Raw genomic sequence first — 12,537 nt, forward strand, 5'->3', positions numbered from 1 at the left:
ATATGAAATGACCAGAAGGAAACCTGTTAATTTGTCTGCAAATTAAAAAAAATTACTTTTGAACAGCAGCTGGTTGAGAACAAGGCTATTTTTAGAAGCTTGCTGCCCCCTAGTGGATCATATGCAAAGAGCTATGCACTGGCAACCTCTTGGTGACTTGATGCTGTGGGTTTTTACAAGTCCACAAACACTTCTATCTGTCATCTATCCATCTATCCATCATCTATCTATCTATCTATCTATCTATCTATCTATCTATCTATCTATCTATCTATCTATCTATCTATCTATCTATCTATCTATCTATCTATCTATCTATCATCTATCTATCTATCTATCATCTATCTATCTATCTATCTATCTATCTATCTATCTATCTATCATCTATCTATCTATCATCTATCTACCTACCTATCTATTGTATGTATGTATGTGCAAAATATACATGGCATGATATGTGTGCAGCAAATCGCACACACACACACACACACACACACACACACACACACACACACAATGGTGTGTCTGGTGAGTCTTTGCTTTCACCAGGGATTTCTGGGCTTGAACTCACATCATCAGGCTTGTACAACAAGCACTTTTCAGTGCTGGGTCATTTCACCAGCCTGTTCAATATACTTTATTTAGAGGGGGTGGGGTTTGGAGCATATGGAGCTGTTCACGTCCCAATCCTTATCCTTCAGGGGCGTTCAGAAAAACCCAGGACTGAGGGACACTGGAGGGTTGTTTTCTCATGCAGCAACCCACTGAATTTGTTGGAGAGGGTGAGAGTGGATGGGAATGATTGACAATATCATATGGAAAATAAACTGATTACCACCTAGGCATACCCCAGCACTGGGGGATAGAGGGAGTGTGTGTGAGTTCAAGGCTAGCCTGGGCTACATAGCAAAACCTTGTCTCCAAACAAACAATAAAAAACAAGTTGACTGAAAACTTTTCCAATTAAATTACTCCTTCCACATGCTGTGTTATGTGGAACATGGGGTGACCAAGATGACCCCTAATTGACCTTTGCTTCCTTATAATGGGCATCTGCATGTCGTCAGCTTGACAGGATTGTCTGTTTCACTGCGCACTGGATGACACACACAAGACCAGGTCAAACAAGTAAAACTTACTCCGGTAAAGGCCACTGTGGGTAGGACCCCACACGTGGCTCTACACAGCACCTTGCCTCCCTTCAACTCATGTTACCAGCCACATCCTAGGTCCCAAGCTGCCTTACTTCTGGATCAGACTTAATTTTTGTTTATTTATATTAATTTAGTTACTTATGTCCCTGTTGGCACCCTAATTTGGACCATAAAATAATGCTTAAAGGAATTTAAATAATAATGATTTTCTATACTTCTACCATCCTCTTTGACTCTATAGCTCACCTCGAAAGCGGAGTTGCAGGCATTCACTTATGTTTGTGAAACATAGGCTAATGCCCTGGGTGGAAGAAGGAAGGGTTTCCTGTCCTTCTTGGGCAAAAGCAGGAGGTCTTAGCATCCCTTTCTTTGCTTACCCCTGTGCGCTGGGCCTGCTCCTGATACCCTGGGTGTGTCCTCTCTGCCCCAAGGGCTCTCCCATTGGTTCTGTACCATTTCACCCAGGCACGGGCTTCCCCTTATAGCGACGTCTCCTACACCCCAAGTAACAGAAGCAATCAGGAGAGGAAAAGCATCGGAAGGAATTCATGTAGTGGGTGAGTGATAACGTCCGTTTCCACTTGGGGAGCCATTCACATCAAGCTGGATTTGGAGGAGGATTCTTAGAGAAATGGAGCCAGAACTGACCTGAAAACATCCTGTCTGTTTGCCTTCACGGTGCCATGCAGACACCGTGCAGGCTTCTGGGGGAGAAAAGACGTTAGTGACCTCACACAAGCTGACATGCGAGGTGTTCCCGCTGGTGCTACAGGGGATGAAGGTTAGCGGGTAAGCAACTGCTTTCTGATTGGATCTGAGGCCCCTTCCACAGGAGGGGATCCATGCGGAGGACTGTAAACCTGGTCAAAAGCCCATGGCTCAGGAGATCACAGGCTCTATGGAGGAACCTATGGTCGTTTTGCTAAATTGACGTGTTGACAAACTGCCAGTATTTGTTCTTATACCCATAGCTGCTGTGGCTGTAGCGGGCAGTCGTTAAAGCAGATTCAGAACTGTACAAAGCACTGAGAATAAGTGACCGTCGAACGCTCAGTTCTAAATGAGACATCTCTATCACTCCCCACCCCGAACCAAGGCTGATGGAGCCTCACAGACGAGGGGATGGGGACAATGTAAGAGCTGCAGGATGTGCAAAGGTGAACCCTGGACTCTCCAGATCTGATCAGCCAACACACCTGCCTGGTAGATGACTGGATTTTGTGAACACGACTTGGTAGACTTCAGTGATCAAAAATATTTCTCCAGAAGAGGATCTGTAACCTTCCTCACGGTGCCTAGTGAAACACCAAGAGGTCCAGAGAAGAATCATCCAAATACTATACAGGTACAATCTACCTATATAACTGAGTGGAAAACGGAGAGTGCCTTGGGGCTCTTGAAGGACCTGGAGGCTCAGAAACTACCTTTGTGTGAGCTGTAAAAGAGGGAGGGTGGAAAGGTAATATCTCCAGCCGTCAGGTTCCCTTCCCTCCCCGGGGGTTCAGAACTGAGAAAGGTCTGTAGATGTGCTTCACCCAGAGATTGAGAAGAGCTGTTGGAGGCCCGTTTCTCTGGAAGACCGGGTAACCAGCGGCAGTGAGGATGGGCGGGCTTAGGGTCTCCCCATTCGTTGAGATCTTGATGTCCTGACTTACAAGCTACCACATCTTTCTTGGCTCTACCTCTAGGGAATATGGCCCCTAAATCCAGCATAGTTCACACTGGTCACTATTAGACACCCTGAATACTGGAGCCCTGGTAAAGCTGGAATGGATGTTTATAATGTGTGGTTTAAGATAGTCTAGGGAATTATGGAAATGGAAACTATATTGTTGAGTCAGGTGTAGCTCAGTTAGTAGATCTACTCAGCATCATGCTCAGCATGATATGAAACCAGACAACATGACATTTGCTTGTAAGCCCTTCACTCGGGAGGCAGAGGCAAGAGGACCAAAAGCCCGTGGTTATCTTTGGACATACAGAGAGCTTGAGGCCAGTTTGGGCTACATGAGACCCCATCTAAAAAAAATAAAAGAATAAAAGAATAAGTTGTCCAACCTTTTTGGAATTAAATTTCTATGGGATTTGTAAAATGTCTGTGTATCTTTGACCGATAACTAGAAAGTAAGGACAGCTGGCCAGATGAGGCGAGCGTCTGCCCTGTACACAAAGCAACTGGCACAGATTTAGAGTGCCCTTGGGGGTTGTATGAGGGCTCACTCGACCCATTTACACCCCTATTATTATTATTATTATTTTTTTTTTTGGTTTTTCAAGACAGGGTTTCTCTCTATAGCTTTGTGCCTTTCCTGGAACTCGCTTTGGAGACCAGGCTGGCCTCGAACTCACAGAGATCTGCCTGCCTCTGCCTCCTGAGTGCTGGGATTAAAGGCATGCGCCACCACCGCCCGGCCCCTATTATTCTTGTTGCTTAAGAGGCAGCCATTTATTGACCCAGCAAATGTTTGTTGGCTACTGATTTTATGCCTGGTGCTGTGGGACCCTGACTACAATGACAAGATCCCTTTTTCCCATTGGACTCACAGGACATTGGGGGGAGCCAAGTATGTAAGTGTCTGTGGAAGGTGGAGACAGAAAGGGTAAGGGGTGTCTTTATATCAGGGCAAATCTCCTTCCAGTTTTTCAACTGTGACCTCCTCTGGAAGACTAGGGAGGGTGGCCCGGAGACTCCCTGTCCCAGAATGAGGAGGTCCCTCGGTGAGCAGAAAACAGGTTTTAGTGTGGTACTACATAGGGTCACCCCAGAAAAGACCTTTGGCCTGGTTGTCCCATTCACACACATCTCAGTGGTACACACTCCGCACTCAAGAGGAAAAGAAAGAAAAGAAGGAGGCCACGAAAACACCTCCATCAGCTTACCAAGGATTTCCCAGGTAAACAACACACACCACCAAAGCCTGCGCTCACATCAGGGACGACTGAGCGCCGTCGTTATTAGAAATAGTCTTCTTTATTTCCACATCTGTATAAAAAGTTCTAGTGTATTTGGGCTGGTAAAAGAAAAGCCACAGTAATATAAAGAGAATTATGGGAAGCTTTAAAAAAAAAAAAAAGGTAATGTTTTTAGTGTTTGGGAAAGCAGTTGTGAGATTTCTTCTTTGGCTTTAATTATCCAAGCGGTCGAAACTCTGGCTCTGGAACTCCTGGAAGTCCTCTGGTATGGTGTCTGCAATGAGAACCGGGGTGGTGGTCAGGGAGGGTCCGCCCACCCTGCCGTCCTGGCCCGCCGCAGGCTGCCAGGCCGCCTGTAGGGGGCACTGTCGGCCCGCCCAAGACTCCCACAGGCTCGCAGCCATTTTCTACTCCGGGCTGCCTTGTTGTACACACGTTGCTGGTTTCAAGCCCCGCAGAGCTTATTCATAGGCCTGAGGAAAATTAGCCAGCAGAGTGCCTTTTCAGGCTGTGATTATGTTTGAGCCGTGTGAAAAGAAAGGCGGCCTGTAAATTAAACTGAATACATTTCGCACGGAACCCCTCACTCTAGACCATGCAGTTTAAACTCTATGGGTTTCAATTTTCACATTTGGGAAACGGGAAAGCCTGGCTCTGCCTTTCGCTTATGCTATGCAGGGAAGATCGGGTCTTAATGAGCACTCCGGGCTTCGGGGAAGGGTGTGTGCTACAGAAATAAGATACGGCTCTCTCTGGGTCTCTCCCAGCCCTGTCGAGAGGTAAACGGGTGGGAAGGTTACCGTTGCAGCGGTACTTGAGGTTGGACCAGATGATGTTTTCTTGAGAGAAGCAGAACACACCAAGTCGGCCTCCGCGCATGGTGGTGTCTATGGTGACCCCAGAGTCAGCCACCAACTCTGAGCCTTCGTAAAACCGCACCCTGCAGACAGCACAGGTAGGTGCCCATGGTGAGGACGGGGTTCCACAGCTGACTTACGTGCTTGCCTCTTTATTCAGGCGTGTTATTTTCCACTGACCCTAGCTGGTCCCTCCCCACTGAGATCAGAAATTCCCCGGGACACAAACCAAGTGTCCATGTCTCCCTAACTTGTCTTCCACAGGCCCAGCATGGTATCAGGTACCTTGATAGGTCCTTGCTGGTGCATTAAAAATAGCCTGACGTCACAGACAAGAGGTTTTATGGCTTCACTGTCGTGAGTTATTATGTTTGGATGCTGTGAAGAACTCCTGCTCTTCCTCAGGTCTCACTGATTTCACTGCATGGACCCTCAGCGCCTCAGTTCTCACCGAGACAGCACCCCATCAGCAGCTTTAGGCAGCTGCCGGGGTAATTTCAGTTGTCATGGTAGCAGTGAGTGCCAGAGGCCCCTAGATGTCTTACAATATCCCCGAGTGAATAGCCAAAGCTTGTCCTTGTCCAGACCCTTGTGGAGTGTCCCCCAGGACACGTGGGGAGGTGTGGAACTGGTCAGTGAGTTGGGTCCGGGTGAGGGAACTGTGTTTTTTAGCTCTGAGCATCCATCTCTACCCTGACTTCACGTTAAGCTCAATTTCCCAGGGTAAACTGAGAAATGCCGGAGCACTTGTGTTGTTCGGAAATTAAGAATTGGTCCCCAGATCAGTATTGAGAACGCCATTGTTAATATTTAATTCTCCTCCACAATACTCTGTGTTTGATCACCACCTTCGGGTGGTTCTAGGCATAGCTCCCAATGGCTGTCTCCTTTGTCCTCTGGTGTAACAGTGCCCAGACATTTCCTATTTTGTTGTATAGCGATCAATTCTCATTTCTTTGCAGTTTTAGGATTCAGGTTGATCTTTCTAAAATTATATATATAGATAGGTCATATTTTCTGTGATTTCTTTTTGGGACGAAAGAGGCACATTGAGCTGCCTCAGGTAAGAGCATGATCAAGCCTGCTCTTCCTGTGGAGTGAACAGAGACATCGACACAAGTCCACAAAAGACAGGACATGAATTGGCTCTCACCACTTTGTTCTCCTTAGGTGCACCAGACCCCCCTGGTACCTTCCTGCCCTGGCTAGGAAACAGTCATCCATATGTCCACTCACTACAGCACACTAGCTTTGCAAGTCTAGGGCATGAAGACGGACCGCATTTCAAAGACACAGCCACAGCTCTGAGCCACCGTGACTCCCAAGACCAGTTTAAAAAAAAAAAAGTTCTATAAAGAAATAAGGCCATCACATCAGTCACATGATGGATGACAGTTTCTGCTGTGCACAGTGCATGCCAGGCAAACCACAGATGTGCCCAGGCAAACCACAGATGACCCAGCAGCAGGGACAGACTGTAAGAACTCTGCAGTCGGAATGGACTGTGCATGAGGAGGGATTACGTGGGGCCTGGAGGAGTCTTGGGGACGTCTGGATATCACCTCAGCTGCATCTTGTCCCACTCATCAGGTCCTACTCTCACACGTTCCGAAGAGTACCCCCAAGGCCACAGCCTCCCCGTGAAGTACCTTTCGCTCTGCAGCTTGGGTCTGTTGTCCGGGACAGTTAAGCCCAGTGTCTGCACCCCACCTCTCTTCTGGGAGCCCTGCCCTGAGGACTGTCAGAGGTCGGCACAGCTCAGGGAAGTGGAGGCTGTGGTCTGTAGAGCGGCCCGGGGGCTCCCCTCTCCGCCCACGGCAGGAGGGCCCTCAGCCTACCTGATGTAGCCCACCTGGGGCCTGTGCTGAAGGAACCAGCGGTAGGACACCTTGTCTTTCCAGCCCACGTTCCTGGAGTCCTTCCACAGCAGCCTGACCTGGTCGCTGGTGTCCCCCGTGTGCCACAGGGAGTTGCGGAGATGCTCCCCTGGGCCAGTTTTAGACTTGACAGCCTGGACGAAGACACGGGCAAGACGTTAGGGCAGGACATGCTTCAGGGATCTGGGGTCCACATGGAGGTGAACCCATGTTCGTTGCCAGCCTCCTGCAGTTTTTTTTAAATTTTATTTTATTTTTAAAGATTTTTTTTTAAATTTATTATGTATACAGTGAGTGTTTTGCCTGCAGGCCAGAAGAGGGCACCAGATCTCATTACAGGTGGTTGTGAGCCACCATGTGGTTGCTGGGAATTGAACTCAGGACCTCTGGAAGAACAGCCAGTGCTCTTAACCTCTGAGCCATCTCTCCAGCCCGCCAGCCTGCAGTTTTATGCCGGCAAGAAGCATAAACTTGAAATGTCATTTCTACTGAGCTGGCCCCAGCCCTGCGGGAGTCAGCAGTGGATAGTGCTGTGCTCTTCACTCCACCTTTTCCTGATGCAAGTCCATGGCTCTGCCTGTTGGCCCACCGAGGGCCCCCAGCGAATGTCTGGCTGCAGCAGTACGCCTCCTGTCCTAGCAGGTGTGGCAGAGGTAGCCGGCCGTTCCCATCCAGTCCATCCCTTTGATTAAATACACTGGCCAACTTCTCACAGGGTCGGCCAGAAGCAGGCCTTCAAACCAGTGGTTCTCAACCTGTGGGCCGTGACCCCCCCACCTCTAACCGCTGTCTCCAAAAATATTTATATTATGATCCACAACGGTAGCAAAATAACAGTTATGGAGTAGCAACGAAAATAATGTTATGTTTGGGGGTCACCACACCATGTGGAACCGCATTCGAGGGTCGCAGCGTTGGGAGGGTTGAGAACCCGGCACGAAAGCCACCCAGGTTGGAATGTAGCTAGTTCACTGGAGGGAAGAAAGGCCGTCATCTTAGGCTCCCTGAGCCCAGCATCAGCGTGACTGTGTCCATTTCTCAGGCTAACTTAGTGCCTTTTTGGGAACTCTAACTTTAAAGGAAGGGGAGGGGCCTAGAAGAAAGGCAGGCGTGGGGACTCAGACCACCAATACCTTGAGCTGAATGCCCGGTTCTGCGACTGCGCGGAACGGCGTGGCCTGCCAGTACGTCTGTTCTGTCTGCTTCCACATGACCACATAGAAGCTGGAGCTGTCTTGGTAGCCAAAAATAAAGCCAGCATAGTCGTCATCTGTCTGGGTGTTTACGTGGAAGGTCCCTTCAAAGTCAACGCCATTAAATGCCGTGTACCCTGCGGAGGTCAGATGCAATTAGGAGAAGCCACGCGAGCAGCTGGCAGAGTTCTGAACACATGGGCAGAGGCTCAGGACGTACCCACTGCTAGGCCGGGGTCACTGTTCATGGTCTGCACAATTTCCATGCCCTGGGGAGAGAGGGGAGGGAGTTCAGACAACCTTGAGGGGGCGGAGAGAACTGGGGACCGCCCGGGACCTCAGGCACCAAAGTGACGGTGTACAGTCCAGTATCTGACCTGTTGTTAATATATTTATATAAATATCTACTTAAAGGAGGCGCATGTGTGGCAAGAAGGCTTAAAGAAAGCTCAGGGTTGACTCTTGCTAATACCGTCACATAAGCTGATTTAATAAGCCCTGAGCCAGGTAGGGAACATATAACACACATTCTGATGGACCTTTGTGGTAGTGTCATACTTAACACAACACACAGTCACCTGGGAAGAGACACCGGATGATGGACTGTCCAGGTTAGGGTGTCCTGTGCACATATCTGTGGGGGGAATTGTCTTGATTATGCTAGTTGATGTGGGAAGACTCAGCGCCCTGTGGGTAGCACCGTTTGCTGGCTTTGGTCTAGGCCTACAGGGGTGGAGAGGGGGCGGAGTACCAGGCATGCATGCATGCATTTCTCTCAGCTCCTGACTACGGATGTGATGTGACTAGCTACTCCAAATTCCTGCCTTGACTTCCCTACAACACTGGACTACGACTCGGAATGGTGAGGGAAAATAATCTCTTTCTCCCCTTAGGGTCTTTGGTCAGGGTATTTTGTCACAGCCACCCCCATGAAACTGTGACCGATGGGATGTGCTCTGTGACTCTGGAAACTCCACTAGCCCCTGTGCCCTCTTCGGGGGCACAGGCAGGGGCACCTGCAGGCGGCAGTCTATTGGAGAGATGAGGAACATGGCTTATGGGTCACATGGCCGAGGCTCAGCCATCTCAGCCACTTGCTGAAATGCCACCGGGAGCAACCACAAACGTTTTAGGGAGAGTCAATTCCATCTTCTGTGAAAGCATAGTGCCACAAGGCCACCAGGAGGAGCATGTGCCAAGAGAGTAGAGCCATGTGGTGGTCAATGCCCTCCACATGCTACCACTCTCAGGATGTCCTAGATAGAAAGGCTGAGTGGAACTGGGCAGCAGTGGCGCACGCCTTTAATCTTAGCACTAGGGAGGCAGAGCCAGGCGGATCTTTGTGAGTTCGAGGCCAGCCTGGCCTACAGAGCAAGATTCAGGACAGCCACCAAAACTACACAGAGAAACCTGTCTTGAAAAACCAAAAGATAAAAGAAAAGCCTGAGTGGAACTGCTGCCAACATGTACCGTGTACCTGGTTCAGGACCACCCAGTTGGGGTCGATCTGGGCATCCCCTTCAGGGTCCAGGACCACAGTCTGGTAGGCTCTAAAGTCAGTCAGGGTGATCTCTGCGTTCTCGGGGCAGACGTCAATGCGATCGATGACCTGGTCCTGGTCGAAGTCAGCTTCACAGATGTCCCCTACTCCATCATCTGAGTGGGTGAAGGGAGGAGTCAGGGATGCAAGGAAGTGGAATGATGCTGAGACCCACCTCCTCCGCAGAGAAGGGTGCCGGGCCGGAGACGGAAATGCCCCAGCTCCTACCGCCAGGCCAGGGCTTTTTCAGAAGTCAGGAGAGGGCCTGCTTTTACTGAGTCGACTGGGCCCCATCCTGGAGCCCTCGTGATAGCCAATCAGGCCACTCAGAAGCCACCTGGAGTTTCCGGTAACATCAGTCTCAAAGGTTGCCCCCACTCTTTGCCAGAAAGTTCTGACACACAGTTCGGCTCACCGCCTGGTAGCTAGATCTTAAGCTTGACCTTACATGGAGCAAACGTCTAACATCTGCACCAGCCCAGGAATGATTATCACTAGCGTATCTTTAAGACCAACTTTGGTGTCCCCTTAGCTGAAGGTGGCGTCTAGGTGCATTCTGCTCACAGCCACGACAGCTGAGACACTGCGTTTGCTTGGCTAGGATGAGCCTTCTCCACTTCACATCTGGCCTGGTGCACGTGGCTCCCTACCTGCCCGGTCCCCACGGGTGTGTGAGTTTGTGCGTCCCTCTCTGTATGACCCCTTTCCTGACTCCCGGGGCCAGAAGCAAGCAGGCCCAGAGCTGCGCTGAGAGCCTTTGGGGACCAAGCTGCGGCGTGTGGCTGTGTCCCGTTCTATGGGATCTCAGCCCAGCCCAGCTCAGGAAGCAGTAAGGCTGATCAGCTCTGCCCCCACTTGCAGCCTGCTGTCTACCAGATGTCTGTCGTCTACACCAGCTGGATCCGAAGCAGAAGCTGGGGGGGGGGGTGCGGGAAAGCTGAGGATGCCCTGGGGAAGTATGCATCCCTTCACGTGGCTACAGGGTAATCTAGAGGTGTGTGTGCGTGTCCCACCAGCCCTGGGCTGAGCATGCTTACTGTTACTGTCTTCCTGGCCTGGGTTGGGAACCAGGCGGCAGTTGTCTGGGCCAGGGGGCACCAGGTCTGGGATGCCGTCATTGTCATCGTCATCGTCACACTCATCGCCAATCCCGTCCTTGTCAGTGTCCAGCTGGGCACTGTTAATGACGGTGGGGCAGTTGTCTGTGGTGTCCTGGTGGCCGTCCCCGTCACTGCAGAAGGAAAGGTTGCGGATTAGCAGAGCCCGAAGCCTCCGCGCCCAGGCAGGCAGGCAGGCAGGCGTCTGGGTGGGCTGTCAGCAGGCTGGGTTTTTATCAGACCCTATCAGACCTTCCTTTGATAAGGCAGCCTCAGAAACAACTCCCCCGCTTCCCCAAGTCTCCTGAAAGAAGACAGCCCCTTCCTGTTTGAAGATAAGAGTCTATTTCTGTGCCGTGTGACCCGGGCTGCTGTCGTCTCTAAGGAGGACTGCTGGGTGACACCTCTCTCTGAGGGGGTGTGAATGTACGTGTGACAGCAAGAGATGTGGAGGTACACGTGAGTCCTTGCTCAGGCGTCGGTGAGCCGTGACCTCAGGCACGGCGCTGGACCTGAGGGGTGCACAGTCTTCATCTATCAGACAGCGGCAAACACAGGGCCCGCCCCGAAGGGCAGCGTGGAGACCGAGCGATTCCATTTTTAGCACCTGTAAGAAGCCCACCCTAAGCCCCCGGCTCTAGGGTCAAGCCCTCGGTGTTTTCTGCTACGTTGATGTTCATGATTCCCATCTGGTGACCCCATGAGGACTCAGGCCTGAATGCCATGGGGAGGGGGGTGGAGAAGAGGGCCATTTTCCCCCCAGAAGTGGTTGTAACCCAGGAAGCTCACTCTCTGTCCACCTGACCTTTCTTCTTTCCAGGATGAAGGGCCACAGTGGCTGGGGTGTGGGGTGTGGAGGGGGGTAGCAGCCTCGGGGGGGAGGTAGTACAACTGCTCTGTCTCCGGGAGGACCATCTGAGTCTTCTGGAACCTTCCATGGCCACTAGGGCTCGGCGTGGCTTCTCTTCTCCCTCTGTTCCACTCAAAGCCTGGCCTGGCCTGGCTTAGAAAATGCTCTTATACCCTCTAGGGGAGGGCACAGAGGGAAGCTCTTCTTTTCATACAGAGGGCAGAAGGGCCCCAGAGGAGTGAGTTCAACGTGGACATTGGAATACTGAAGCTGAGAAAGCCGAATTTCTGCACTTCTCATGGCACAAGAGGGAGCTGGCTGGATCAGCACCAAGCGCAGAGCCCTGCCCCAGCCCCACCGCCTCTCTGGAGAAACAAGCAGTTCCTAGCCCCCTCCTGGTGGGGCTCAAGTTCATGGGAATTAAAATATGGCAGAATGAGTCATTTATTTTAGGCATATATCTAGAGGCTGGCGGGATAGGCTATTTTAGAAATTTCTATAGATGGTAATCGGAGTACACAATGACCCACCACTGGGAACATTCTCGATGCACACGACACATCATTTAGTTGTCAGGGTGCCCGTCTACCTTCTGCTCTGAGAAACAGACACCCAGTGTCAGGCTGTGTCACGGTCAGGCTCGCCTGTGCTGTGGTCCCAATGACAGCCACCGTCCTCCAGGAGTTGCCCAAGGGATGGCCCTGAGCCGGACCTTCCCCTGTCTTACTTTGAGTTTTCTCTTAGCTGAGAAGGTGTGGCAATTGTCTCTACTGTTCTGATGAAGCAATGGCTTCTGAGAGATTGAGGGAACATTTGAGTTCACTTGGCTGAGAGGCACATGGCGGGAAGGACAGGGCATGAAGAAGATGGGACCTTGCAGGAGCCGTCCTGAGCAAGGTGGGGGTTGGGAGGGGTCTGACACTGTAAGGCAACCAACTGAGTCTGCGGTTCAGTTAGTAGAAGAAGAACCATGTGCTGTCCTGCGTTGACTTTGGGGAATCTTAGACCTGTCCTGACCACCTTTCCAAGAATCACCCATGGGGGCAGGGGGATGAA

The 12,537-nt window shown here is 50.9% G+C and overlaps 1 protein-coding gene across 1 annotated transcript in view; it reads right to left on the bottom strand.

The window, feature by feature from the left end:
* Window positions 1–4,106: 4,106 nt before the first annotated feature.
* The window catches only part of Thbs4 (thrombospondin 4), a 47,842-nt gene continuing 39,411 nt past the window's right edge, over window positions 4,107–12,537 (bottom strand). Inside the window, exons 16-22 of the mRNA XM_006981781.4 lie at window positions 10,572–10,765; window positions 9,472–9,650; window positions 8,215–8,263; window positions 7,935–8,131; window positions 6,763–6,935; window positions 4,868–5,007; window positions 4,107–4,341 (exon numbers count right to left, since the gene is read on the bottom strand). Of these exons, the coding sequence (XP_006981843.3) occupies window positions 4,280–4,341; window positions 4,868–5,007; window positions 6,763–6,935; window positions 7,935–8,131; window positions 8,215–8,263; window positions 9,472–9,650; window positions 10,572–10,765 (994 nt within the window). The 3' untranslated portion in view covers window positions 4,107–4,279. The remainder of the gene's footprint in view (window positions 4,342–4,867; window positions 5,008–6,762; window positions 6,936–7,934; window positions 8,132–8,214; window positions 8,264–9,471; window positions 9,651–10,571; window positions 10,766–12,537) is intronic.

Source organism: Peromyscus maniculatus, chromosome 15 (genome assembly GCF_049852395.1).
Source record: "Peromyscus maniculatus bairdii isolate BWxNUB_F1_BW_parent chromosome 15, HU_Pman_BW_mat_3.1, whole genome shotgun sequence".
NCBI lineage: Eukaryota > Metazoa > Chordata > Mammalia > Rodentia > Cricetidae > Peromyscus > Peromyscus maniculatus.